Below are 26,503 nucleotides of genomic sequence, written 5' to 3'. Positions count from 1 at the left end.
ATCTGGCTTTGATATGCTGGCTGCAGACAACCACATGCTATGTACCCCCTCACATACATGGAGAAGGTAGGTGAAGGGAATCATGGACTGATAGCTGAAGATATTCAAGACCAGGTGCAATTGATGGAACAGATTCCAAACCAGCTAGGAGAATATCATCTGGAACTCAGAGGCAGAGGATAAACTTTAAAGAGAGCAGGGATAGGGGCACCTGCATGGCTCAGTCGGTTGAGCATCCGACTTTGGCTCAGGTCATGATCTCGAGGTCTATGAGTTCAAGCCCTGCATCAGGCTCTGTGCTGACAGTTCAGAGCCTGGAGCCTGCTTGGGATTCTGTGTCTCCCTCTCTCTCTGCCCCTCTCCCGCTCATGCTCTGTCTCTTTGTCAAAAATAAACATTAAAAAAAAATTAAAAGAGAGCAGGGATATAGCAACAAAGTATGTGATCTGAGGAAAGTCACTTAGCCTTGTGTGGCCTCCAAAAGAAAAACAGAATAAATGTCTCACCTAAAGGACTGCTGTGAGGACTGAATGAAAATTTTTACTTTCTGAAAATTTAGGATCACTAACAAACTTCAAATTGAAATAAATAACGCCAACACATTAATATTTTTTATTATCAACTTTAAAAAAAATTAGAGGGGTGATTTAACTCATAACTTTCTATGAAAAAAACAATTATCTATATTTCAACATTTTTGCCAGTTTTATTCCAATTTATTATTTTTGGCTTGCTAATTCAAGTAAAATTGCATTTAATATTTTATATAAAACTCTATTTGATTTAAATGGTTACTGTGAATTTTAATAAATATAAATATATATATATTTTTTAATTTTGCTAACAGTTTGGTAGGGAATCACTAGTACCTTTCAAATTTCCACAAACAAAATTCAGATATTATAGATGGGAATAAATAATAAATATATATTGCAATTTTCTGTGCTTGTAGTTGAGGAAATTATGCATATACTAGAAATATACACTGAATTAGATTGTGCTCCTACTCAGTGGAAGAATTACAAATAACAACTATTTTTGATGCCTAAAGTTTGGCTTATTCTAAAAGTCAAATATGTTAGAAATGTAATAAGTCAAATCCTTCTTCCCACCCATGGTTTACCCTTCACTTTGTGGAAATGTTCAGATCATGTTTTTCTTGCTAAACTTCAGTTCCTTCATCAATTAAATTAGAAGATCGGCCTAAATGATTCCATTATCTAGATAGCATCGCCAACATCGTGAAATCAGTACAGTGTAGTAGAAAGCTTATGGATTTGGTCTCAAATAAATGTGGTTTTCATCCTGACTTTGAGAAGCCGTCAGGACTTGGGCAACTTCTTAACAGCTTTGGGTCATGGATTCCTCATTGGTAAAACAGAGACAATATAATGCGTTTCAAAAGTATGTGTAGAAAATTCTAATCCAGAATAGTACATTCTAATTAAATGTTTACTTTTCCACCACCACACCATCCCTCCTGTCTGATCGAGGGTGCCCATAAGACTGGGGGGAAAACCCTTTTATCATAAGATCTTTGCGTTTGCAGCAAAGCAGAGACGAGAATACTTGATAACAGAATACTCAGAGTCTTTACATGAGGCTGTTTACTAAATAAATAATATATATACCTTATAATACTGATTCAGTGCATAAGCAAAGGAGTTAGGGATTATTTCCATATGCATGATGATGTCACTTTTCAGGAATGTAAATGCAAAAATTTACAAATATGATTAATTCCCTTGAATACAGCAGATTGCTTCGTATGCTTTTTACAAAAGGCGAGTAATATGATATAATATATACAGAAGAGGGAGCATTTGTACTTGCTGACACGCTTTCTTATAAGAATGCAACTCCTCCACCCTACGCCATAAGCAGTGAGAAGACGACCAACTAATGCTGGTCAGCAGAAAGTCTCTTTTTGCAGATGGTACACACAGTTTTCTGTTTTTGTTTTTGTTTTTTCAAGTAATGTATTACACTGTCACAAATCAATTTCTAATTAGGCTTCACACAATTATGCTCATGTCCTACAGTCTTCTGTCAAACTCGACTTGCAAAAAATGCTTGAATGCAAAGATTCATGAATATGCCTTTGAAGAAAATGAATGCTGATTGCATTTTAAATATTTAGCATAGGAAATTCAAACATTTTTATTAGAACTGACTGAAATCATTATACAAAGTCTGTAACTTTAAAGTCTTTTGGGGGAGGGTCAAGCATGACAATCGGATTTAACTGTATTCAAAGGGTTTTTTTATTTTCTGAAAAAATATAAAATTTCGTATCTTACACTACAAAAACATGTACACAAACGAAATGCACATAGAGCTTCAAATGGGGAAAAGATACAGAAATGCTAATCCTTTCTTGAATTAATGCTCAGGCAAGAATTTGAGATATCCTGATGCCTAGCACAGAATAAGATACTCTATACAGCTGCTTCTGACCTGCCTGAAACTAAGAGAATTTAATAAACATATTAGCAAGTGACTGAGTCTAAATTTTATTCTTAGACTATTATAAATGAAATTTACATACTGTAAAATTATTGAATGTAAAACTATAGCAATCTAAAGATTCACAAATATGTTGACCACTAAAACCTTTACTGTTAATATATCTCGGACTGAATAAACATGATGTATGTTGCCACCTTCAATTTTTTTCATTTACATTTAGAAGAAACAAATGACATTTGATTCTTATTATTATAGATCAACTCTCTCCCCTTTTTTTTTTAAGAATTGTGTCTTCTCTTAAGCAATAATTTTGTGGTCATTCTGAACAAGAACATTCAATCATTCATGTGTAAAAAGATTTTTTTTCATAAACCAACATGAAAAGAAAAGTTATTATCTTTTTCTCCTTTGATACATTACTATATAATTAACGACATAATACAGAAAAATATTCCATGTAACCAGCTGTGCTACAGAGCTGAAGCAATGATGACTTATTGTAGTTATTAATTTCATAAAACTAGCATTTTGTTGTTCATTCATCATCATCATCATCACATTGTACCTACTTTTTACTTATTTTGAGTTGAAACATCTGGCAGGCCATAAGCAAAGACAGTTTACTATCATACTTAGCTTTTTGTTTTCTCATTTTTAGAAAGAAAAAATGGGAAAAAAAAGATCTTATTCTATTACGCAACATCATTCATCTAGTAAATTTCTAACATCTGATGCAAATAGCATTTGCCATCCAATGCACCGTTACAAACAAAAATGTCTTCCACAGATAAATATCTCTACTTGTGCTTCTGAACATCCACTTTAAATGGGAGGAAGAATGGTGTTAAAAAAAAATCTTTGACTTTGACACAGAGATTAAATAGTAGACATGCAAACACATAAGTGTTCAACAGATAATAATTTTCATTTTAAACTTAAGATGTGAAACTATCTCTTCACCATTGCATACTGGTTAAGACTCTTTACAAACTAAGTGAAGGATGTTCTGTATTGTTTTGGCAACTCCAAAACTAATAATGCTGGCCACATTTAAGTTTGGACAGAATATTGGCATATAGATTTTACAGTAATCCTACAACTTTAGAACACTGATTTGGTGATTAAAATAGAAGACATAAAAGATCATGCACATTATTTTTTTTAAATGGGAAAATCAGAATCCTCACATTTTTACATACAATTCAGACATTTCAAATGGCCCAGAAGAACACGTGAGCAAGTAGAAAAATTCGGAAACAAATTATGATTGATAAAAGTAGTAACTGAGTGACTTCAACAGGTATCAGTATATTGAAAAAATATTTTTCAAAGTTCAACTCTGAGAGTGACTCATGCTTTAAAGGTATTGCTACTTGATAGCTACAATAACATTATGTATTCTTTGACAAATCTATCTTATGTGCTAAAATTATTGAGTCTCTGTTTTATTGTTAGTTGTCTGGTGGGTGACAAAATGAACCAAAGGATAAGAAATCACACAATCAAGATTTGTCAAACCTCACCCTGGGTTACTGCCTCACTGCATTTCACAAGAGCTGCCTCTTCTCCCTGTACCACTTCTCACATTTATAGATGAGATTGGCACTTCCCAATTGGTGACATATCCAGTAGTGAATAAATATTTTAGAAGGAAATTCTTTCCTCTTTTTATTTTTATGTATATATGTATGTATGTATGTATTTTATGTGGGAGAGAGCATATCTTATTTGGAAGTCTCTTTACTTCTTTTAAAATCATATTGACATTCTCAACCAAAATGGGAAAAAATAATTCTCAACCGAATTGAAATATCAATGAAATCTATGTGTCTAACTTTCATCTCAATTTACATTCCAAAATGAACACCAAGATTGCGAAGGAATCTGATCCATCCTAATTTGTAATGTTCTTCTTCGAAAAAGAGGAAACCTACATTGTAGCTTTAAGTTCTAGTCACTTAGATATACTTTGTGCTGACTTCCCAATCATTTTTGAACACACCAAGTTAGAAGACAATTCAGAAAATATCTTTGTTATGTGTAAATAACTGTGACTCATCCTAACACTTACAATAGTTTATCTTTTAAATCAATATGTCTGTTCCTACTTTGAAGTTTCTCAGTTGTTACTTTATCACTTAAGTTCAGTTGTTTTTACAAAATTCAATAAAGTGCAACACAGTCTCCAATTATTTTGTAAAAAAGAATGTTTAGTTCATTTTGTTTCTTGAAATGAACAAAGACATCTTTTATAATAGTGATGCCTGCTTACTTCTGATTTTATCAAGACAATGCTAAATCCACCTTTCTTTACTTTCTCTGAAAATTTCACAAAACTAATAAAGTATACTTGAACCATATTTTATAAGAACTCATGGTATGGTATAGACCTAGTATTTATAGCCCAAACTGGACCAAACTAAATATACTAATATACCATCTGAGAGTTGCTTACAACTTTTTTTTTCCTCTTTCTTTCTTTCTTTCTTTCTTTCTTTCTTTCTTTCTTTCTCATGTTCTTTAGCAAGGAGTTACTTTACTGCTTAAGTAAAAGGTGGGCAGGGTAGAAAGAAGTTATTTCTTAAGGGTTTATTCTTGTATGGGCTAACATTCAACTAAAACAAGTGCTTGGAAAAGAGAGAGAACACCATTAATATCATGCAGGAATATTTTCTATAGATTCCATTAACCCAGACTACTCCAATATACTATTGCCCTTGATGATCATAAGTAGGCTATACTTTGTTCAAATGCTGTGCTCCTTGAATAATCACGTATATTTCCATGGTTCTATAAAATGCAATACCATAAAAAATTGTTACTTCACCAAGGAGTCAGTTTTGTTAGAACTCTAATAATAAACCATATAATTTGTACCACAAATGCCAGTCTTAACCAAATGCGGCACATAGAATGTACACAAAACATATCTTAAGTTCCTTAATAAAGCCAATTAAATAATACTTTGGACTGGTTTGTCAAAGTAAATTCGATTTGATGAAACTGAATACAAGATGAAATTACCAAATGAATAAACAGCCACCAACAAATAAAACTTGTTAAATCTTGAAACAAAGAAAATTCTGAAGGAAATGTGTGTGTGTGTATATATATATATATATATATATATATATATATATATTTCATCATTCCATTGCTGCCTTAGTATCAAAATGTCTACAGCTGAACCACAAGGGAAATGGTTACAAAGGATTAACACTTAGGGGTAATGCTTAGTGCTATGTGCCTGGATTTAACAACATTAACAGAAGCCTGCACAGTTAAATCCTTCTACATCCTGCTGAAAATGTGCCCTTCGGTGTCAACTTTGCTTGACAAGGTATTTTCTGGGACTCAGAAAGGTGAAATTTCTTACAGGGGTGCAAGATTAATGGCTAGAAGAACTGCATTGTCACAGATATCACAAAGTGTTTTCAAAAAGCCAAAGGGGATTTAATCTTATAGACATTTCCCGTTAGTGAATAAAGAGATTTAGTAGCTTTTGGATATATGAGAGGAAGAAAGACACAAGCTTGTGTTCAATTTTGTTTTACTGCTTCCCTATTTCTCCTATTCCTATTACACTCTGGAACACTCGTTCCTGTATGTTGCTAAAATTAAAACACTATTAAAAATGCAAGCAGAATGGTAACGCACGCATGTGCAAGCATCACACACGAAACTCCAACTTAAATTGATTCCTGGGTATATAGCAAATGATACAGTATATACACATTTATTACCTAATAGTTTCTAGAAGAGCAACTAAACATAAATTTTATAACACAGAAAAATAAATATACACCCTGTATTGTACTTGTCCTTGATCAAGCAACATATTTATACACTAGTTTCTATAACTTAACGCTGTGTAACAGCATTTTAAAATTACAAAAGAAGGTATCTATTAGGAAATTATCTAACCATATTGCTCTTCAATACACTTATGTAGACAATTCAGACTTGAAGTAAACTTCAGGAAATTGCAGCTTTTGTTAGCCCACAAATGGCTATAAACTTTTCCTTTCAAGTAGATTCTTGGAAGTTTTGAAAGGGGCTGCCTTAATTCAGTCTGTAAAGGTGCTCTATATAGTTATATTTTCATTTATAAAATTTTGTAGAAGTAGTGGAAAGGATTTTCTTGTTGCAACATAAGATCATGTTTAACCTCATGTTTTTATTCTATGCGGGTTATACTTGCTTCATGAAAAACGAAGACACTGAGAGGAAGATAAGGAGATTTTAGTAAAACACTGATTACAAATTCTGTGGCTTGAAACAAGGCTCTCCTAAGGTTTAGAAATCACTGAGTTTTCCCTTCCCCCCCCCCTTTTTTTTTGTTAAAATAAATCTCAGGGCTTGTTTACAAAGTGCAGAATCATTCACTTGACGAAGTGACATGAAAAGGAAGTTACAGTGGCACCATCCCATTTACCAGCTGCACCTTCATTTCTTGAAGGCTGTTCATGATCTTCTTCTGGTGACCGACAAGAGTCACTCCAAGCCGTCTCAAATCCCTGTATGAAGAAAGCACACATTGGATGTATGTATTGAATCAATTGGTAGCACACCTCAATACTTTCACACTGGCAAAGATACAAACATTTTGCAGAAGCTAATTAGATTACAATCCTATATGAGACATCGATATGATACAATCCGATATGAGACATATCGGGTCCAATTTTCAAAGGCAGGCTTCAAAATTGTACCTTGAAAATCTGTTTGCAGTCAAAGAAATATTTAATATAAGGACTGATATAAGATATAATTGCCCCCCACCTCATCTTTTGGACATTATTTTGGTGGCACAGATTAGTGGAAAAATAAATTTGCACGTGTACCAATAACATATTTAAATTGAAGGTACAATTTCATTGAATAATTTTGAAAATGTGGACCTACAACAGGAACAAGAACTTTTTTGTTTTGCTAGAAGAAATAGGCATAAAATATACTTTAAAATTTTTACAGTTAAGCAGTCAAAGACCATACTCTTCAAATGACTCATTCAGTACAATCATTTTATATAACAGATTATCTTTATGGGATAATGATCACTACATTGCTATCAGAACACTTCCAAATATGTAAAACCTTGGATTGCGAGCAACTTGTTCTGCAAGTGTTTTGCAAGACGAGCAAACATTTCTAATAAATTTTAATTGGATAAAGGAGCAATGTTTTGCAATGCCAGTAATACATGATACCGAATGTCACATGATCACAACTGACCCAATGCTTCTTAAAATTCACTTTAATATACAAGTGCTTTGGATTACAAGCATGTTTGCAGAATGAATTATGCTCGCAAAACAAGGTTTTTACTGGTATTTTATTTTTGACTTGGAACCCAAAATACCAGAGTTTTCCTCCTTTACCAAATAATATCTAGGCTCTCTTGGCATTTAGAGCATTCTGAAGATTACACACTATCAGAAAGTCTTTTCAACCAAGATATATTTTTACTGTTTCCTTTAAACAAGCTTATTCAAAAGAAAATTATAAATGTTTAGATTTCTAAATTAATAGTGTATTATGGAGTTCAAGGTCAGGGCCCATGGTTCCTAATTGTTATTTCATAGGAAATTCAGAAATTCTATTCCCTTGAGGTACATATTTGGCAAATAAAATTATTCAGGTATGTTTGGCAAATAACAACATTAATTATAGGAAAAAAATAACAATTTAAGATTTTTAGGTGACCAAACTGTTTGCCATGTTATATTTCTTCAGATAATTACCTTATTGAACACATTATGGTAAAAGAATATTTGTGCATTCAGTAAATGTATTAACTTCAGATTATCTTAGACTTCCTTAGAATTGAAGACAATGACATTAGAATCATTATATGTAAAATTGGATAGCTTTAGAAACAAGTAAATCTCTTAATTATCAGAGGATAGAAATTTTAGAAATGGGTATTTAGGCTCTACCTATATTAGTATTGGAAATAATTGCTTATTTAAATAATATCTTAGGTTTCTTTGCCCCTTTATGTTTCATTGGTTTTTTATGAGAGTTTCAGGAAATGGAAAGTAGCTAAAAAAAGAAGCAATTGATACTTATGGTGGCAACATACTTCTTTCTCTCTTAGAATTGAACATGAGAAAATATTAAAACTATAAGACATCAGTGTAAAAAATAAATATATTTATATTATATTATATTATATTATATTATATTATATTATATATTTATTTATAATGGTAGCCATGGAAGATAATCAGCAAAAAGAAAAAGAAAACAGTAAAAATTTACTTTGAAACAAAATCACTATTGTTAGTTATGACATAGACTATAAGATAGTGAGTTACTGACTAGCATGGGAATAAATTTCTCTTTTCAACTACATCAGAACTTCTTAGCTTTTCCCCTGTTAACATTATGGGATAGATAAGTCTATGTTTTAAGGGCCATCCTGTGCATTATAGAATATCTAGCATCATCTCTGGCCTCTATCCACCAAATACCAGAAGCATTGCACTACTGTTGACCCTTTGTGGTTACAAGACAAAACTCCTGCCATATGTCCCCTGAATAGCAAAATCTTCCCTAGTTGACAACTATTACACTAATATAAAAATAATAAGTGACAATTAAGATGTCCTCTTCCTACATGCTGGAAAAATACATAGCTCTATGATAATAGATTTCTGTTTATCTTTCATGGATGAGAAAATGAAGTTTACAGAATTTAAATCACTTGAGTAGATGACACAGCTAGTGGGTGTCAGGGCTAGTACTAAAACCAGGAACCTGATACCAAATTCCGTACTCTTTAAAAATTTCTCATTACTCTGAGATCTGATTTTGAACAAAGTACTTTAAATTACAATAATTTCCTCATCTGTAAAATGAGAACTCTGTAGCTATAACATCAAATATCCAAAATTCTAAAGAAAGACAATATTTAATGAAGGAAGCTGAACACATACTTCTTTGAGGCTATGGTAACTCAATCTATACCTCATGGCAATTTCAGTTATGAGCTAATCTATACTTAATGGCAATTTCATTTTACTTCATGGCCAGTCACTAGCATAATTTGGACCTACGTCAGGTGAAAGGGATGAAAATTTCTTAACCTGAATATAATCATTCTCTGCTAGAGAATTTAAATAATTAGTAATTGAAATGGAGTTTTAAAACATATGTTTTATCATATGCCTTATAAACCCACAGGTGATTCTGACACCCATTTGAAAGTACTGATGCTATAGATACATACTTAGACTGCACAATTCATATGGCTAAGCCAATTATTAGGAATGAGCTTTTGAAAATAATCATCACAACTTATTCTGAAAGACCTGAAAAAGAAATTATAGGTTTCCCACTGAAACAGCCTGGATTTTGAATATATAATACCGAAATCTTAATTTAAAGTGTGTGTGTGTGTGATGTGCATACATGCGCCCCACATTCCAAACTTGGTTGTTTCACTGATATCAAATCACTGGTTTGACTTATTTTTATTTCCCTTTCTTAATTATATAGTAGCTATATTATACGTAAGTATAACTTCATTCTCTGAAAATAACTTGACCGCAAGAAAGACTCTGGTTCAGTGCTTTTGAAATTTAAAACTTTTATGACATCTATATCCTGCTAAAGAACACATGTTTTGAGGAATTGTATTTGAGTAATAAATGCTGTTATAGAGCTTGTGTTCATAGGCAAATACAATCTTTCTTCAGAACATTTCATACATCTATATTTTGAGTTAAATTTGTGTAAATTTTTCCAGTGTGTTAAATATAAGATTTCTTTCAAGGTCACCTTATAATATGATTATCCCCTAAGATGCATACGGAAGGTCAGACCACTGAAATTCTCTCTTCCTCCCTCCCACCTCCTCCTTTCCATGGAAGAAATGGAATTATAAAAGCACGACACGGCATTTTATACATTGCCATAAATTATGTGTGTCTTTAATGGAATGCTGATGTTTTAAAAATCTGACTTGTCATTTCAAAAGCTGTCAAATTAATGTGCAGAGATTTAGAAAATCGCATGAGTATAATGCATGCAATGTCCATATACCTTTATGCAGTGTGATTTTCAGTGAAAAGGTGAGAGAGAAATAAGATCATTTATGCAAGTTAAAGTTGTTCTCGGCAGCAAAGTAGTTCCTTCAAAACTTGTATTTAATATTCTTCTAATTATATTACAAACGACAATTAAAATAGCATTAGAAAAATGTTTTCAGTAAAGGTTTATTCCAATATTGCTAAGTGCATTAATGTATTTTAAGTGGTTTTGCTTCATACTTTCATGACTTCTAAGCATTCCTATTTTACTCTTGTACTGCCAAGTACATATTGAATGGTCAATCTGGCAGTAACAATGTGAGAGAAATTTGTTAAAAATTAAAGTATTTAACATTCGATAATGAAGTTGCTGCTCTACTTACAGTGTTTGCTGAAAAGTTTTTTGAAAATGATGCAAGATATGCTATTTTACTCATCTCATTTTTCTATATAGGAAATTTTACCCAAGGTAAAGTTATAAATGTGTCTCTTTTATAAGTATTACACTAAATGTATCATGATCATGTGTAATCTTAAGTAATACCCAAAGCCAATTCTAATGATGATAAACTATGATTCAGCATAGGCTTATGAATTTAAACATGATAAGAGGAGTATTGTTACATAAAAAATAACTTGGCTTTTGTCAACAAAGCAATATCAGTTTTAGAAAAGCTGCAAATATAATGAACTGGCATTGATGGAATAACATTTCAGCATATTTTCAAATGTTACTCTATAATATTAAACAATGGAAAACACTGATATTATGATACTAAAATGGCAGAATGAAAAACATAGAATAACAAGAGGTGTCTAGTTGATATTGGAACAACCTTGATTATTCAGGATTTAGTTCACCCATCTGTGGATTAGTCATTCCCTCACTACTCCTCCCTTCTGCTTTACACACCTGTTAGCCATGTCACTGGTATTTGCCCCAGCAACACTGGCTGGATAGGAGAAGGGAGAAGAGAGATTAACAAATATTCACTAAATTTCAGTGTTTATTCTTGTTGTCATAATTTTATCATGCCATTAATGGTATGCTTGAAATTTTTTGGTTCATTTAAAGATTCCTGATAATCATTTATATATCTACTATACAAGATAAGTACATTTACATTTGGCAAAGATTAACCATGTTTGGTCATGATTTTCAGTGAATGAGACATATGATGGTTGGACTAGAAACTTTAGCTTAATTATGTAGAATGAAGAGGATACTAAGTACTCTCATGTGTATTTTAGGTATGTAATACATTCTTCATAATGTCTTTATTGATAAGATAAAAACTCTGCTTGAATTGGTGTGCATAAATTTTGGCCCTAGATTTGTGAAACTTCCATTTTAGTAGTTGAAGACCCCATTTGAATAAATGATACTAACATAAACCTCTTCAGTTTACACACAATTGGCATAATATTTAAATTCACTGGATTTTGTTCATCTTCTGAATAATCAAAAGTTGACAGTGCTGGTCTGACAAGAAGTTTAAAAAGCAGTGGTAATACTGTCCTTAATACAGGTTTTTGGATTCAATTTGCAACTCACCTCTAGCTTAACAATTCCCCCTGTCAACCACAATTCACTGCATTTACACACCATAGTACAGAATGCATCATTACTGCCACAACAATTGTTCTGTGTATTGTACACAGAATAGCAAAGTTTAGGCACAGAGATGGCAGACAGAAACATCTAAAGTTGAAAACCATATTGCCGAACACATTTTAACTCTAAGATTGTTAACCTGTTCATTTTCTTTCCACATTAAGCCATATATGTATGTTACTGGCAAGAAATAAACAAAAGAAAGAGTAAGAAGAAAGAAAGAAAGAAAGAAAGAAAGAAAGAAAGAAAGAAAGAAAGAAAGAAAGAAATCACTAACAAAATTAAACCTTTATGATGGAAAATTTTTATCAAAGTCAGTAGTTCTGAAAAATTGTAATATTTTCTCTCCCTTTTTTTGAACCCAATATAAGAACAAATTTGATGGCATAAACTCTAACATATTTTTCTAATTTAATTATATGGAAATTTGATCTTTTGCCTTATATTAATTGATCTTAACTGCACCCCCCAAGTATTTATTACAGGTGTACTTCCAGTTCTCAATTTCTATTATTCCTTGGCAATAATGTGGACAATAATATTTATTATATTATTATAGCATATGCAGCCTCCATAAAATTAGTATTAAATATTGGGTAAAGGCCATGTGTAAAAAATCATTATCTTAAGTGTTTAAGAGCTTGTCTTTGTCTTTGCTGATATCCCAGCTCCTTTGCCGTGTGCCTTTAATAATTATTTTGGTGAAAGGCGAGCAAAATGCAGATAGTCTTTTTCGTATATTCCTGACCAAACAAGCAACTGATTACTCACTGTTCTGTGAGTTATTTAAATAACATTTTGATAAATGTGTTCTTGCCAAACAGGAAGAATGTGGTCAAAACCACAATGAACAAGAGGACATATATTTAAAGGTGTGGGACTCCAAGGAATCAGCTTCACTAGATTTGAGGTTTGCTGGCTCAGTTCATGGTAAAGAATATGTTTATTGGCCCAGGAGTCTGAAGCAACTGATACATGGAGACAAACATCTCTGAACAGGAAGATTTTAGCACAGTTTCCAAATTTCACTTTACTCTTCCGGTTAAGGTAAATGAATCAAAAGACAAAATATCAGAAAAGAGGCAATATAGCCAGAGGCAACAAGATAGCAGAGTAATGGAGACAAAGAGAAGAAACTGAACCAAGTAGAGAAAAATTGATCAGATAAAAACTACCAGAGAATAGAAATGGGTTGGAGAACCATAATTAGAAGAGAGAAGAAGGCTTTAAGTCTTTAAACAAAACATACAAAATGAGAGTTTGAGGATAGAGGAGCTGACAATAAAGATGAGCGAAAATAATTAAAATCAATAAATGAAATGCTAAAATACAATGCTAAGATATTCAACATATTTCTAGTATTTGGGGGCCCCAAAGAGATAAAGTAAAACAGAGGTAGTTAATGCAAAACCATTATTTGTGATTAAAATTATTCTGTGAAGGGAGGAGCAAAAAGATAGTGGATGTATATATATATACATACATATATATATATGTATGTATATATATACACACACACATAGGTATATGTGCTATTTTAATAAAAAAAGAGACATCATTTAATGCAAATAATTTTATTATATATTTACAAGTAATCTGACATTGGGTAGAAGAAATACCTACAGTATCATTTTAATATAAAATGACAAATGACTTTAATAAATTAAAATGACCATTTTTACTGAAAAATTAAATAGCAATCATGTAAAAATAGTTTTAAATTATCAACAAAATTTTGTTTACTATTTTAAATATAGCACAAATGAGTTCTTTGAGTGTTGAAAGAAATAATGGGCAAAGCATACGTGTCATCAAATAGATACAATTTGGAGGCGATGGTGAAGATGACATTCAGCAACATAAGAGAGCATGCTGAGTAGTGATTTTAGGTCCAGCATTATAGGGATGAGGATAAAAAATGTTGAGAATGTGACATTAACTGGTGACAAATGATGGTACCCTGTTACCTTTCGTGTGGACTGGCAGTGAGTTCAATGAGTCAAAGAATGCCAGAATAGAGATGGTGAGTGCTCAGTGTTAATATTATGTGAAGTAATGGAATAAGGACTGTGGTTTAGTGCTTTAGAATGTTCTACCATGTTCTAATCCTTACAACAATATTTTAACCTTTGAATCTGTAGGTAATTTAAAGTATGTTGTCATCATATTCATAGGTTAAAACATTATTCATGTTAATGTAAGCTAGATGGAACCACCATAACAACAGTTAATTTTCACAAATAACAAATATTAGGCTAAAATAATTACACATACAGAGTATATAATAAAATACAAACAACTTACAACCTTAAAGAATTTAATGCTTAACTCTAGTGATTTTTATTTAATAAGATTTGATAAATTTTATCTTAAACGTGCAAACAGAAAAGGGCACAATTGGTTCCACTGAGATTGTACCAAATAACAAATCAGAGGCAGAATCTAATATATCCTTGGATTACAAGAATATAAGGTGCACCACTTAGAGATTAAATGAGATTCCTGCCTGGGAAGCTTTGTTTAAGCTGTTGCTACCCGGGTATTCATCATAGCCCAAATTTAAGAATATGTTTTGCTGTTATGTAGGACTAGCCACACCAATTGTGCTTACAGTTTGTTTTTTAATTACATTCATATAACATAGGTTCCAGTATAAAAACTTCATCAAGAAAACATCTTTTCCACAACACAAAATACCAGTATTTTGCCAAGGAGCTGTTATTCCAATTATTCAAATATTCAAATGCTATTTGTTTGAAGCAAAGAAGCAAAGATACTGGCCACAAGTAGCATTAACCATGCAGTTGTTAACAATACAGGCTAAAAAAGAAGAGGCTTCTTTGAAAGCTGTCACACATGGGCAAAGGTTAACTGATTTCCCTTGACCTCATCCAGATTGGATTCCAAACAATTTTTCTCGCCCCAGCAATTATGTAAAAATTATCAGAAAAATTACTCACTCCAAGGTCACCTGAGCCACAGCGTCCATTGAACTGTATCCATTTTCCATGAAAATCTCTGTATACCGGCCCATTTTGATTGCTTCTAGCCATTCACCTACTGATCTGTAGGCCCCAGATCCCAGTGGGCCATGTTCTGCCAATAAATTAGATACCCTAAAACACAGAGCACATCAACATTAAAAGTAACATTTTCATGTCTCTTATTATAAATTGTAATATTAGCTCACTATCAAGGGATTTTTGGGTTTATGGAAGAAAATAATTTAAAATATAGAACACAAACTTAGTCTATTCAGATTTTTTCCTACTCATAGTCAATGAAAACTTATGATGGCTTAATAAGTAAATGTTCTGTAATATAAAACATTAGCTGAAAATTCCATTAGATGTATTTACTTCCTCCTATTGTATTTTGTTTATAAAAATAATACAGAAAATGCTGCCAAAATTAGATATGAGGGATAATTTGTGTCAGCCCAATTGTTCCTAGACATTGCTAGAGAAACTCATGCTCGTTTAAGCTAATTTCTCAGGAAGTCCAGAAGTTATTTATCCCGTATTTTACACTCTTACAAAAATGTGCTTGTTAACTTGGCCCAGGAGTAATAGAATTTTGAAAACAAATGTAACCCCAAATACTTTAGAAAACTGAATGGGATTAACCAACCAAGAGATACTCTTAGCTGTACTAGACTCATATTTTTTGTCCAATAATCATAATTATACAATTATGAGAACCATTTCTGGAAATACATCCGAAGTAAATGATTAGGAAAAATGACAAAAAATACTTGTACCATTTCTTACTAGTGGAAATGAATGCCAAAAACAATTTAAATGTCCATCAGGGGGATTTGCCTCGGTAAATTTCAACCATAAGATATAGGACAAATACATTTCTTTTGATTCATTGTCTCTGCACTTTCTCACACTCTGTTTACACTTCAACCTATTCCAGTATATTTCCTTCCAAACCAATTCTATAAAAATTTCTCTCACTGTGGTGAGCAATGATTTTTATTTTGCCGAAGTCTATAAATATTTCCTATCTGCAAAATGATTGACTCCTCAGAAATTTTCAACCTCCACCTCCACCACCTCTCTTTTGAATTCCTATGTTGTCTCACAAAGTTTTGAATTCTCTCTTTCTTGGCTACCAGGACATTGAATTTCCCTTGGCATCTTTTAAACCTCCTTTGCCTATTACTCGTTTCCCTGGCTTTAAATTTGGCTCTGTTATCTTCTCAGCTCAGGCTAAAATTCTACTCTAGGTAATTTTACCCATTTTTATGCTCCAAGTGGCATCTATTTTTCTCCAATTTTTACCCCCAGCCCAAGTGTCTCATGTATTCCTGTAGCTACTTACACTTCCATATTTCTCATAGGAATATTGCCCCAACATGTCTGAAACCACACTTGTCATCTTTTTCACATTCAATTCCTCCTGCAGTCTTCCGCATTCTAGAATATGATACAACAGTTCACTCCTTCCTTGTCCTCAGTCCCCTCACAATCAATCATTATGTGTACTATCCATTCTACTTCCAATATATCACATATCTGATCACTTCTCTATCTCACTTGTTGCCACTTTACTTCAAGACATCATCATGGCATATCTGCCAACTACTCTAGCCTCTGAGTTATCCTCTAAATTCTATCCTCACTCTCTGCTGCACAGCCAAGGTTCTTTTTTAATGTTTTTTTTATTTTGTTCAATATCTTCCTCCTCCAATAGTGTGTTGTTCAATGCTGTATACTCAGCACCTATCCCACAGGATGACATGATGTGGACATGAACATGAATCTGAACATGAATATTGGCTGAATAAATGGGTATCTTGTGATTTGTAGCCTTTAAGTAATAGGGGTCAAAGATTTTATGAAGGTTGAAATACATAAAAAAATAGCTGGAGAGTAGGATCTTGAGGTTGACATTATGGAGGAGTCGCAATTTTTAGTAACAGCAAAATCTAGAACATGACGCTGAGAAGGAGAGTTCATGGTAGGCTAGAGACCAAAAATGAGAGATATTCAAACATCATCTACATGGTTACTGAAATCACCAAGCTTTGTGACATGGGTGAGAATAAATACCAGTTAAGACAATGACCGGAAGCTAACATCTTCTAGAATTAGGATTTGTAGATGACCGAATAAAAATGGCTAGTAAGTGCTATAGTCTTCAGCCAAATCTGTTTAAATGAAACCTAGCAAGATGATTCTATGTATTGCACACACACACAAAAAGAAAAAAAAATTGGAGACTCTTAAACTGTTCTCAATCTATAATGATATCAATATAAACTAACACAATTTAGATCATCAAAATGTCTCTTTATGATTTCTTTTCTTTAGGTCCCTTTAGACAACATAATTCAAATAAGTAGATGAAAGAAATGCTTACATTTTTACATGACAATAAATAACTTAAAGGCAGATATTTCAGTAGCAACATAAGGAATATTCACTAAGAAGATAAATTCTCCAGTTGCTACTACAGAAAGTTAATGATGCTTGAACAGAAGTTGAAGTTTCATTCTTCATTTGTATTTAAAAATGACTTTTTGCCTAATAAACAAATGTTATGTCAGAATCATAGAACTTATGTAACTTTATCAACAGATTGTTCCTCATTTAGTTCATGCTAATAGGAGGCCAATTTGGTTACACTTCTTGTAAAAATAAAGATCTGACTCAAATATAGTGAAAATAACATTCTGGCAATTTTTCTTAAGTACAGAGTCAAACTGATTTATTTTTTGTGAGGATAATTCTGTAATTTATCACGTCAAAGAGAAAAACCTGTTTTACAAATATGTAACATTGTTTAAGTATATTCGTGTGCATTCAGAAAAATTGTTTTAAATATTCATTTGTGGGGCGCCTGGTGGCTCAGTCGCATAAGCGTCTGACTCTTGGTTTGGGTTGAGGTCATGATCTCAGGGTTGGTGAGATTGAGCCCTGGGTCATCAGGCTCTTCACTAATAGCACAGAGTCTGCTAGGGATTCTCTCCCTCCTCTCCCTCTCCCTCTCCTTCTCTCTCTCTCACTCTCTCTCTCTCTACATAAACAAATAAACTTAAAAAAATTAGAAGTAAAAAAGTAAAAATGCTCATTTGTTCACACAAATTTATTCATTTATCAGTTTTAAGTTTTGTTCCAATTGCACAGTAAGTGATTCACCAAATATCTGTGTACAACCAGATAGGAGCAAAGAATCTCTAAAGGAGTTGTCATTGTTTATAAAATATGGCAGACACTAAAGTCTATTATAAAGAAACCAAAGAGTAATTATTGTTAGATATCTCTGGTTTAAGTCTATCAGTGCTCACTTGGCTATCTCTATGATCTTATAATTTTATTTTGACCCATCCACACTAATGTGAGATCCAAAACACATGAAAATACACACATTTGAGTTTTTTATAATGTTATCTGAACTTGGCTATAGTTAACATTTTACTGAAACTGGCATTTACACTGGTAGATTAGGCATAGATACTTTTAATTTAATTATTTATATTTCATTGTAAGAGAGTAATATTACACAAAAACTGTATTTAAATAAATTAGTGTCATATAGATCCATAGATTAATGTGTGTACTGAAATGATGTTATTGATTTAATATTCATGGCATCAAGTTGAATTAGCTACATTAGGAAAAGCTCTCAGGTCTGGCTTTTTACCTGCTCGATGCATTAACCAGCGTCTTCAAGCTACTTGGGTTACGTATCAGCTTATCCAACATGTTGACAATTTCATCAAACTTGGGCCTGCTATTTCGGTCTTTCTGCCAGCAATCCAGCATTAACTGGTAGAGAGCAGCAGGACAGTCCATGGGGCTTGGCAGACGGTAGCCTTCCTCCACTGCTTTAATCACCTGCGTAAAGCAAAACAGAGCCATACTCAACACCACAAACAGTACAGAATAGCTTGAGAAATTTCCTACTATCCAACTTTCATTCTGTCTTAGTCTTACTCTTGCACTGATAACCAGCATTGTTCTCTCTCAAATCTCTGATTACTTCTATTTGCTGCAAAATAAAACAACAATAACAAAAAGTAAATATGTTATCACAATGTAAAAAGATATTTCCTTCACATATTATAAAGAAAATAAGTGGTAATCATTTTTACATAAAATCTTGATGAAGGGTGATTTGTAACATTAACTGACATAAAAATAATGTTCATGTTTTATTTATTTATCCTTGCATTCTGGAACCAAATAGGGGTTAGAGTTTTTTAGTGATTTCTCTGAAAAGTTAATGTCTTTGTAATGAAAAATTATGGGCAGATCCACGTTTTTTAAAGCAATAGAACTGCAATTTTACTTCAAAAGAGACTTTTGGAGGGTAAATGATGGATAAGTCAAAGGCTAAATTAGCATAACTGTCTCATGTATCATTTAATAATGTCAGAGTCTGGCTGTTTATTATCATCTACTGATTTCTGTCAGGAATTTGGAATGACTGCATAAGTAGCACAGGCATTACAAACATCATCGATTTTAAATAAAACCACACATGTGAGTATTGTCTAATTGTGAAATTGTTTCATCAAAAACATTCATAATGTTGCTGCTGCCATCAAAATGTCTAACTACAGAAGAAATTTGTTTATGCTTCTGAATATAATGCGGGTTTTATTCTAGAAAATTCAAATATTTAAGTGATCCCCAAATCAATAATAATAAACATAGTTCTCAAATTCCTGTTGTGGATATTTCCTTAACTATTAATTACATTTTTTGAGAAAGACTTTAGATTTTTTTTGACAAATGAAAAAATATATATGATGATTAGAATAGGAAATTTACAAAAAAAATCTTGCAAGATTGGAACGAAACAGTCTCTCAATGGTAAAGAAAATGGCACCTGCACAAAAGCAGGAGCACATAGAAAGAAGATGAAATGGTATATTTAAGGGAACTTTATGGCCTAGAGGTAGCAGGTAGAGAGAAAGTGTTTAAGTTCAAACCTTTCACACTGGATGGTTGTTACTATTTACTTTAGCTAAACACATTCATGGGGGGAGAGAATGTTGACAAGTATAATTTGGGGCTTGTTTTGTTTGGAGTGCATGGGGAACACCCAGATGACACTTGGCAGGAATCTGGTTAGGGTACAGGAGATATTTGAGATGAAAATGTAAATGTGAGAGTCATCATGACTTGGTTATAGCTTGAATCCAGGTGTGGTATATATCTACCCAGGAAGGGCATGAAATAAAAGTTCCTGACAAGCACAAATAGTTAAGTTCAGGCACTTCAAGGACTCAAGGACTCCAAAAAATAAATGGTCAAATAACTGAATAACTATGAATGAAACTCCTGAGAGTCACTTACCACTTTAGTTAACTTAACTCAAAAACAGCATAAAAAATTAAATGGCAAACCATGGTAGAAATTATTACAAAAACTAAAACATATGGTTAGCCTCTTTAACGTGTTAAAAGTGGATGCATATTGAGAAATAACATGATAAAACAACAGATTCATGAGGAACAGATATTAATCAAAAATTTATAAAAGAAAAAAATGCTAAATAAATTTTGAGAAAACATTTATTCTCACTGGTGATCAATAAAAGAATAGTGAAAGAATAAAAAGTACTATTTATAATTATATATTAATAAAAGTTCATTTATATATTAGTTTGCTTATTAGAAGACTTCCCATTGCTGATGATAACAGCAATAGCAGTTATCTTTAATAACGTGAGTACCAAAACAAAATGTCCTAATACAGTTTGTCACGAAATATTTCAGTATGCAGTGAAAACAGTGATTTTTACTTATTTAAAACCTGATTAGTTTCATAATGAATTTTCCCCAAAGCTGCTACCAATAAGCTCTCTTTTTTCTTTAACACCTATGCTTTTTAAAATATTGTCTTTCTTTCACTGAGTCTTCACATGTGACTATGAAATGAGTAAATGAAACCAAGCCACTAGTTTTAAAGGAATTTTATGAGTTATTTGATTTGAGATGTTATTTCTAGACTATATTTCTTAATCAACTTTATTTTCAGGCAAATTTATAAATAGAAATATAATACCATGTCTCTAAGTTAACCTCAGTACTTGGTCCAGGAAATTAGGTCATTGAATTTAATTCTAAATTCATCTTTAGAATTTATCTTCAAAATATATTTAAACTATAACTTGAGATTTTATATTACAACATATTGAATTTTGTTTTTCATTTTTAACTACATTCCCTTCATAGTTTGGGGGAGAAATGAATGTATTAGTGCTCTGGTGGTTTGTGAAATGCTTGAAATATATCAAAGTGCAATTCAGGCTATTCATTTTATTACACAGTTTATAATGTATAGCTAAATTAATCATAATCTCCATTGACTTTCTTATTACCATTACATTTGTTAAGGTAGACAGTTGAGATAAACAAAGGAAAGAAAGAGAAAAAAGAAACAGACAACCAGAAGTTTTACAGATTATCTGGCACCAGTTCCTATGGGCTACATCTAAAATGTTATTATAAGCTACGTGTTTTCTTGGCATTGACATGTAAATCAGTCGTCTAAACACAATTTAAAAAATGCTGCTTCTCTTAATACATGAAACTTCAATACTGAGCACCCGATATGGCACTATTCACTTGGTGGCCAGTTGACTTCACTGGGCCCATTTTGTCATGTAAGGGTCAGTGGCTTCATCCTTTCAGGTACATATACCTATTCTGGGGACGATTTGCTTTTGCTGCCCACAGAGCCTCAACCACCATTACAAGCTTTGCAATACTTGATCCACAAACACTGAATCCCACACAGCATATCACTCAATGAGGGCACCCACTTCCTAGCGAAGAATGTGTGAGTATCAAATACTCAGTGATGTACTGGTAAATATTTAACAACAGGCTCTCCTTGGTGGGGGGAGGACATATTGTATCATTTACTTGTTTACATGGTATAAATACTCCCTCCAGGTCGATTGCAAACTGTCAACATGATCTCATTCTGAAAATCTGCTAGCTGGTACAAGGGTGGTTCCAGCAACCACTGCACATAGTACATCATAAATTCATCCATAAGGCATTTAAGCTGCTTTCACACAGTTGGGGCAGGGAAAAATACTGCGAACACTAGGTGATACACTTGGGACTTCTTGTTACTCTTTTGTAATAACTGTGGCCTGAAAAGGCTAACCCCCAAGAATGAAAGATGGATCCAGGCTACTAGTCCACAAATTGTACATATAATATCTATATTCATCATCATCATATATTTGTAAGATAGGAACTATTATATGCATTTTATAGATGAAATGTACGAGACTCCAGAAGGTTAAGTAATTGCCTGTGTTTACACAACCAAGAAGTAGCAGTGGTAAGATTTACAGGTAAGTCTCTCTGGCAAGCAAACCTGTGATCTTCCCATCCTGATGCTAAGTCTCACCATTGGAATTAGAAATAACTACCTTCCAACTAAATAATTTGGGAGAGTTATAGATCTCACTCCATGGAATCAGATTTCTTGCTCCACAAGAAAAAAAAATATCTACAATTAAAATGTGCTATTTTGGAAAGGAGTGCATTCTTCATCACAGGAGATGTAAAAATGTAAGTTGGATAACTGAGTGGCAGGAATTTTGTAGGCGGAATGTGAGCATCAGCAGTGTGTTTTGATGAATTAAGTTTAACTAAGGTGTGAGCGCCTATGTTGCTAGGTATTTACTTGAAATCTCACACATGAGTCATTTTGTTACTGTGAGATATGAGGCTTTTCAGAAGTGACTGGAGTTTAAGAATATATTCTTGGAAATAATCTCAGATACCAAAGAAATAGTTCTGGATATACCCATTTTTTTCGTAGGATTTATTTTCTGTTTCCAATATTATTAAAGATATATAGAGTATATCTTTTTCTTAGTACATCAATCTTAGATCAGTAGCATTCCAGAGATTAAAGACATCTTAAAAATCCTCTATTCAAGTCCATTCCCTTTGTAATCATTGAAATTGACCAAGAGTTATAGATTCCAAAATGACTGGCTTTTAGTTCAAGATTTTTGGTTTTTGTTTTTGCTGTTGTTGTTAAATAGAAAGGTACAGGACTTTTGAACTGAATATGGATATTTCTTTATGTATCGCTTACTCCAAAGGGATAAGAGTTGAAATGAGGTTACCAGTCACTAAAATAATTGCTTTTCTCTCAGGGCAGGCAGCATTATCCTTGCAAGACTAACATTATCTTCAAAGACCAATATTTGTCAAATACACTCATTGTAGATATTATTATACTAAGGCTATTAAGTCAAATAATTTGTTCACTGTCAAATCTTGGTAATTTTCAGTATTTATATGGGACCTAAGTTCCTCACACTTTAATTATAACATGCTGTGTGTTATCATAAAATATTCTTTTTGTTTTACCATAAAATATTTCAGAAATATAAGATATGTGTATCTTTTTTTGTCCCATCAGAAATTACAACAAAGAATAGAAGGAGGACGAGAGGCACGCCCCGTACAAAGTAGGCTGACATCCTTTTGGGGTCAACAATTCTTCCTGCCTTAGAGTAAGATCTAGGCCAGCAGAAACAGTAATAGAAAACAGTCAAAAAAAGAACAAAGAACAAAAGTAATTCTAACATAAGAAGACTGAAAAACAGATAAATGAGTTTCTAAAACATTTTGTAATCTATGTGCTTAGTGTAGTCTACATATTCATATATTTCCCAATAAATCCAAGAGTAAAACACTGTTACTAAGTATAAAAATGCAATGCAATTAAGTCTCTTTTTATTTGGGTCTGGATTTTAAGTTCAGAAAAATGTTGCCATTTAAAATGTTTGCTATCAATAAAGAAGCCTCTACTGACCTCAGGATATTATCTTAGCTTCCTAAGCTTGAATCAGAGTTCACGGTCTGGTATTAAAATTATCTTCATCATTCTGGTTTATTTTTATGATGTGCTGTTATGTTTTTTCTCTGTGATGACAGAGGCAATCCTAAATCAAAATAAACCCACTGCAGCATTCTGTCCCCTTGACATGGTGGAAGATCTCCTCTGGGAGATTTAGAATATTCTGCATGTCTTGGCAGTGTAATATTTTCATGATGCAAAGCCTTTTAAGAAGCAGATAGTATCTGGAATGTAGAGATTATGGGATATATCATTCAAAACACCAAATCAGTACTTCTATTTTGCTCTCTGAGAGTTTGTTTCCAAAGAAATATTCAGTGATCATGGTGTTCAAATACAGATCTGTCATGTTTCTTAAATACAAATTTGGATAGCAATTGAGGAAATCAAACTTAGTGCTATATGTAGAAGCTAAATGCTACTAACAACTGTGAACCTGCTTCGAAAATACATAGCATCTATTGTACAATTTATTAAAAGAAGACAGAAAGATCTGCAATTTTATAATCATTTACTTTAAACCTTATCTAGATTCTTGGTAAACCTAGTCAAAGCCAAAATATTAGTTTTTATTATAATTTCCTGAGAATATTATATCAGCACTCCCTTTTATTTTCTAAATAGTTTGAATTAAAGTTATCTGAGAGTCTATCAAAACTTTCAAATGGCTAAAATCAGAAAGAAAAAAAAACGTGTCTCAAATCCTTCATACCTCCTTGTTTCTATGTCCCTCTTAGTATAATTTTATATTGTCCATTCACAATAGGCAGTGTGATTGCCCTAAATATGGGATTGGCCACTGCAACTGGCCTGATCATTGGATTGGCCAATGTAATTTTATGCTACTTGATGAGATGCAATAGGGATCATTCTTGCCCTTCAGTCACTTGACAGATGAGCTCACATCTACACTAGTCTACTGGTCTCCAGAGGAAGATGAAGGTCACGTGGATTAGAGCCACGGTATGCCAGTATAGAGCAACCAACCCCACTGCCAACATGAGCAAGCCCAGTCACGATCAACAAAAACACTATGAGCATTTACATACCATCATGTTCTACTCTAGTCTATAATTTTATTTGTGACAGATGCAACTGTATCACATAAAATTGCCAATAATATAGATAACAATGCTACACATATCATACACTAGCTGGGAAGGACTAATAATTCTGAGTTACAGAATGAGAATTGAAAAGAAGTTAACTAGGTAAATAAGGGACCAATGTTTTCCTTGGCATGGTAGAATAAAATACTTTCACAACAATTAAAGGACAGAATGACATTAAAATAAGTCTTAAGAAAAGTTAGAAGCCAACTGTGAAGTGCTCGGTAGTTCAAGTTAGCATTTGGCATTTATCTGGAGAAAAGTAAGTAGCAAACAGGTCTGGTCTTCCTTCAGGTTATAAAAATCCAGAGTTGAATTTGAGTTGAAGATTTTATATTCATCCAGATGGCTGATCTAGGATCATTGGTTGAAAATGGAAGGGAAGAAGCAGACATTGATTTAATTGGAGATAGTGTGGTAGTTTGGTACAAACATTTTAGAGAATCATGGTGAAATCTCTGGTGCTACTTTTATTATTTTTTTTGTGACCTTAAGAAAGTCATTTAATCTCTCTAAATTCAGTTTCTTAACTGCAAAACAAGAATTACAATAGCATCTCTCTAATGAGAGATGCACAATAGGAATTCAATGATACAGTTTTTTTTAACAGCACTAGCCCTAAAATTGTAAAGCTGAAGTGAATAGATACTATGTTCTCCCAAATTTAGAGAAATATAAGCCAGCACTCCTTCCCCTAAACCAAGTGAGTAGGACACAAAGAAAACCGATTGTAGCAATTTTAGATAACTACAAAAAGGGTTCACTGCCTTGCCATAGGCTTGTTAGGGGGTGGGAATGCATTAAGCCCAATTTACTGTCACTTATCAGAGAAGAATGCTATGAAATAAGTCTTAGAAAAGCCATCGTATGACCTTGACATCTCACCAGGAGATATTGGAAGAGGGCAGGCTGGCTGCAGCAGTCTACAACAGTAGTCCAAAAAGGGAACAATGGCAGAGCATCCAACCAGAATGGGTTTCGCTCTCAGGTGAAGTACACATGTGCACTGGACAGCAAGAGACTGTGAGATTGGGAGCAGACAGCAAGTGAGGTGAACCCTGGAAGTAAGTTGGCGTAAGACACCCTCCTCCTCTGGTGACCGTCCCCAGGGGTCCTTTCAAGAGCTCCGACACATACTTCACTAGAGAACCAACGTTTGGGTATTTGACCTGTGGAGGCATCAACAACTAGCAAAAAAAAAAAAAAAATCTTGCCCTTTCTTTTCTACATACCCATCAAGGGCAATTCTGAAAAATCTAGATACAAACTTTGCCAAAGGAGGAAGAGGAGCAAAAATGGGACCATTCTTCCTTCGCTAGGTACCGAGGGTCAGGCTGGCCTTGTGGTTGTGGAAAACACTTTGAAATGGATATGGCATTGGCTTTGATTTAGACTGGACTTGAATTTTTATATCTG

The 26,503-nt window shown here is 33.1% G+C and overlaps 1 protein-coding gene across 5 annotated transcripts in view; it reads right to left on the bottom strand.

Annotated features, from left to right (window-relative positions):
• Positions 1–2,135: 2,135 nt before the first annotated feature.
• EPHA5 (EPH receptor A5) overlaps positions 2,136–26,503 on the bottom strand; it is a 349,973-nt gene continuing 325,605 nt past the window's right edge. For all 5 annotated transcript variants that reach the window (XM_043572581.1, XM_043572582.1, XM_043572578.1 and 2 more), the window contains 3 exons: positions 18,775–18,968; positions 15,081–15,236; positions 2,136–6,986 (listed from right to left, as the gene is read on the bottom strand). In XM_043572581.1, coding sequence (XP_043428516.1) covers positions 6,881–6,986; positions 15,081–15,236; positions 18,775–18,968 — 456 coding nt within the window. In that variant the 3' untranslated portion in view covers positions 2,136–6,880. The remainder of the gene's footprint in view (positions 6,987–15,080; positions 15,237–18,774; positions 18,969–26,503) is intronic.

The sequence above is a fragment of the Prionailurus bengalensis genome, chromosome B1 (genome assembly GCF_016509475.1).
Source record: "Prionailurus bengalensis isolate Pbe53 chromosome B1, Fcat_Pben_1.1_paternal_pri, whole genome shotgun sequence".
Taxonomy (NCBI): domain Eukaryota; kingdom Metazoa; phylum Chordata; class Mammalia; order Carnivora; family Felidae; genus Prionailurus; species Prionailurus bengalensis.
Note: the sequence above shows the minus strand (reverse complement) of the source record. Positions and strands in the feature narration are given on the sequence as shown.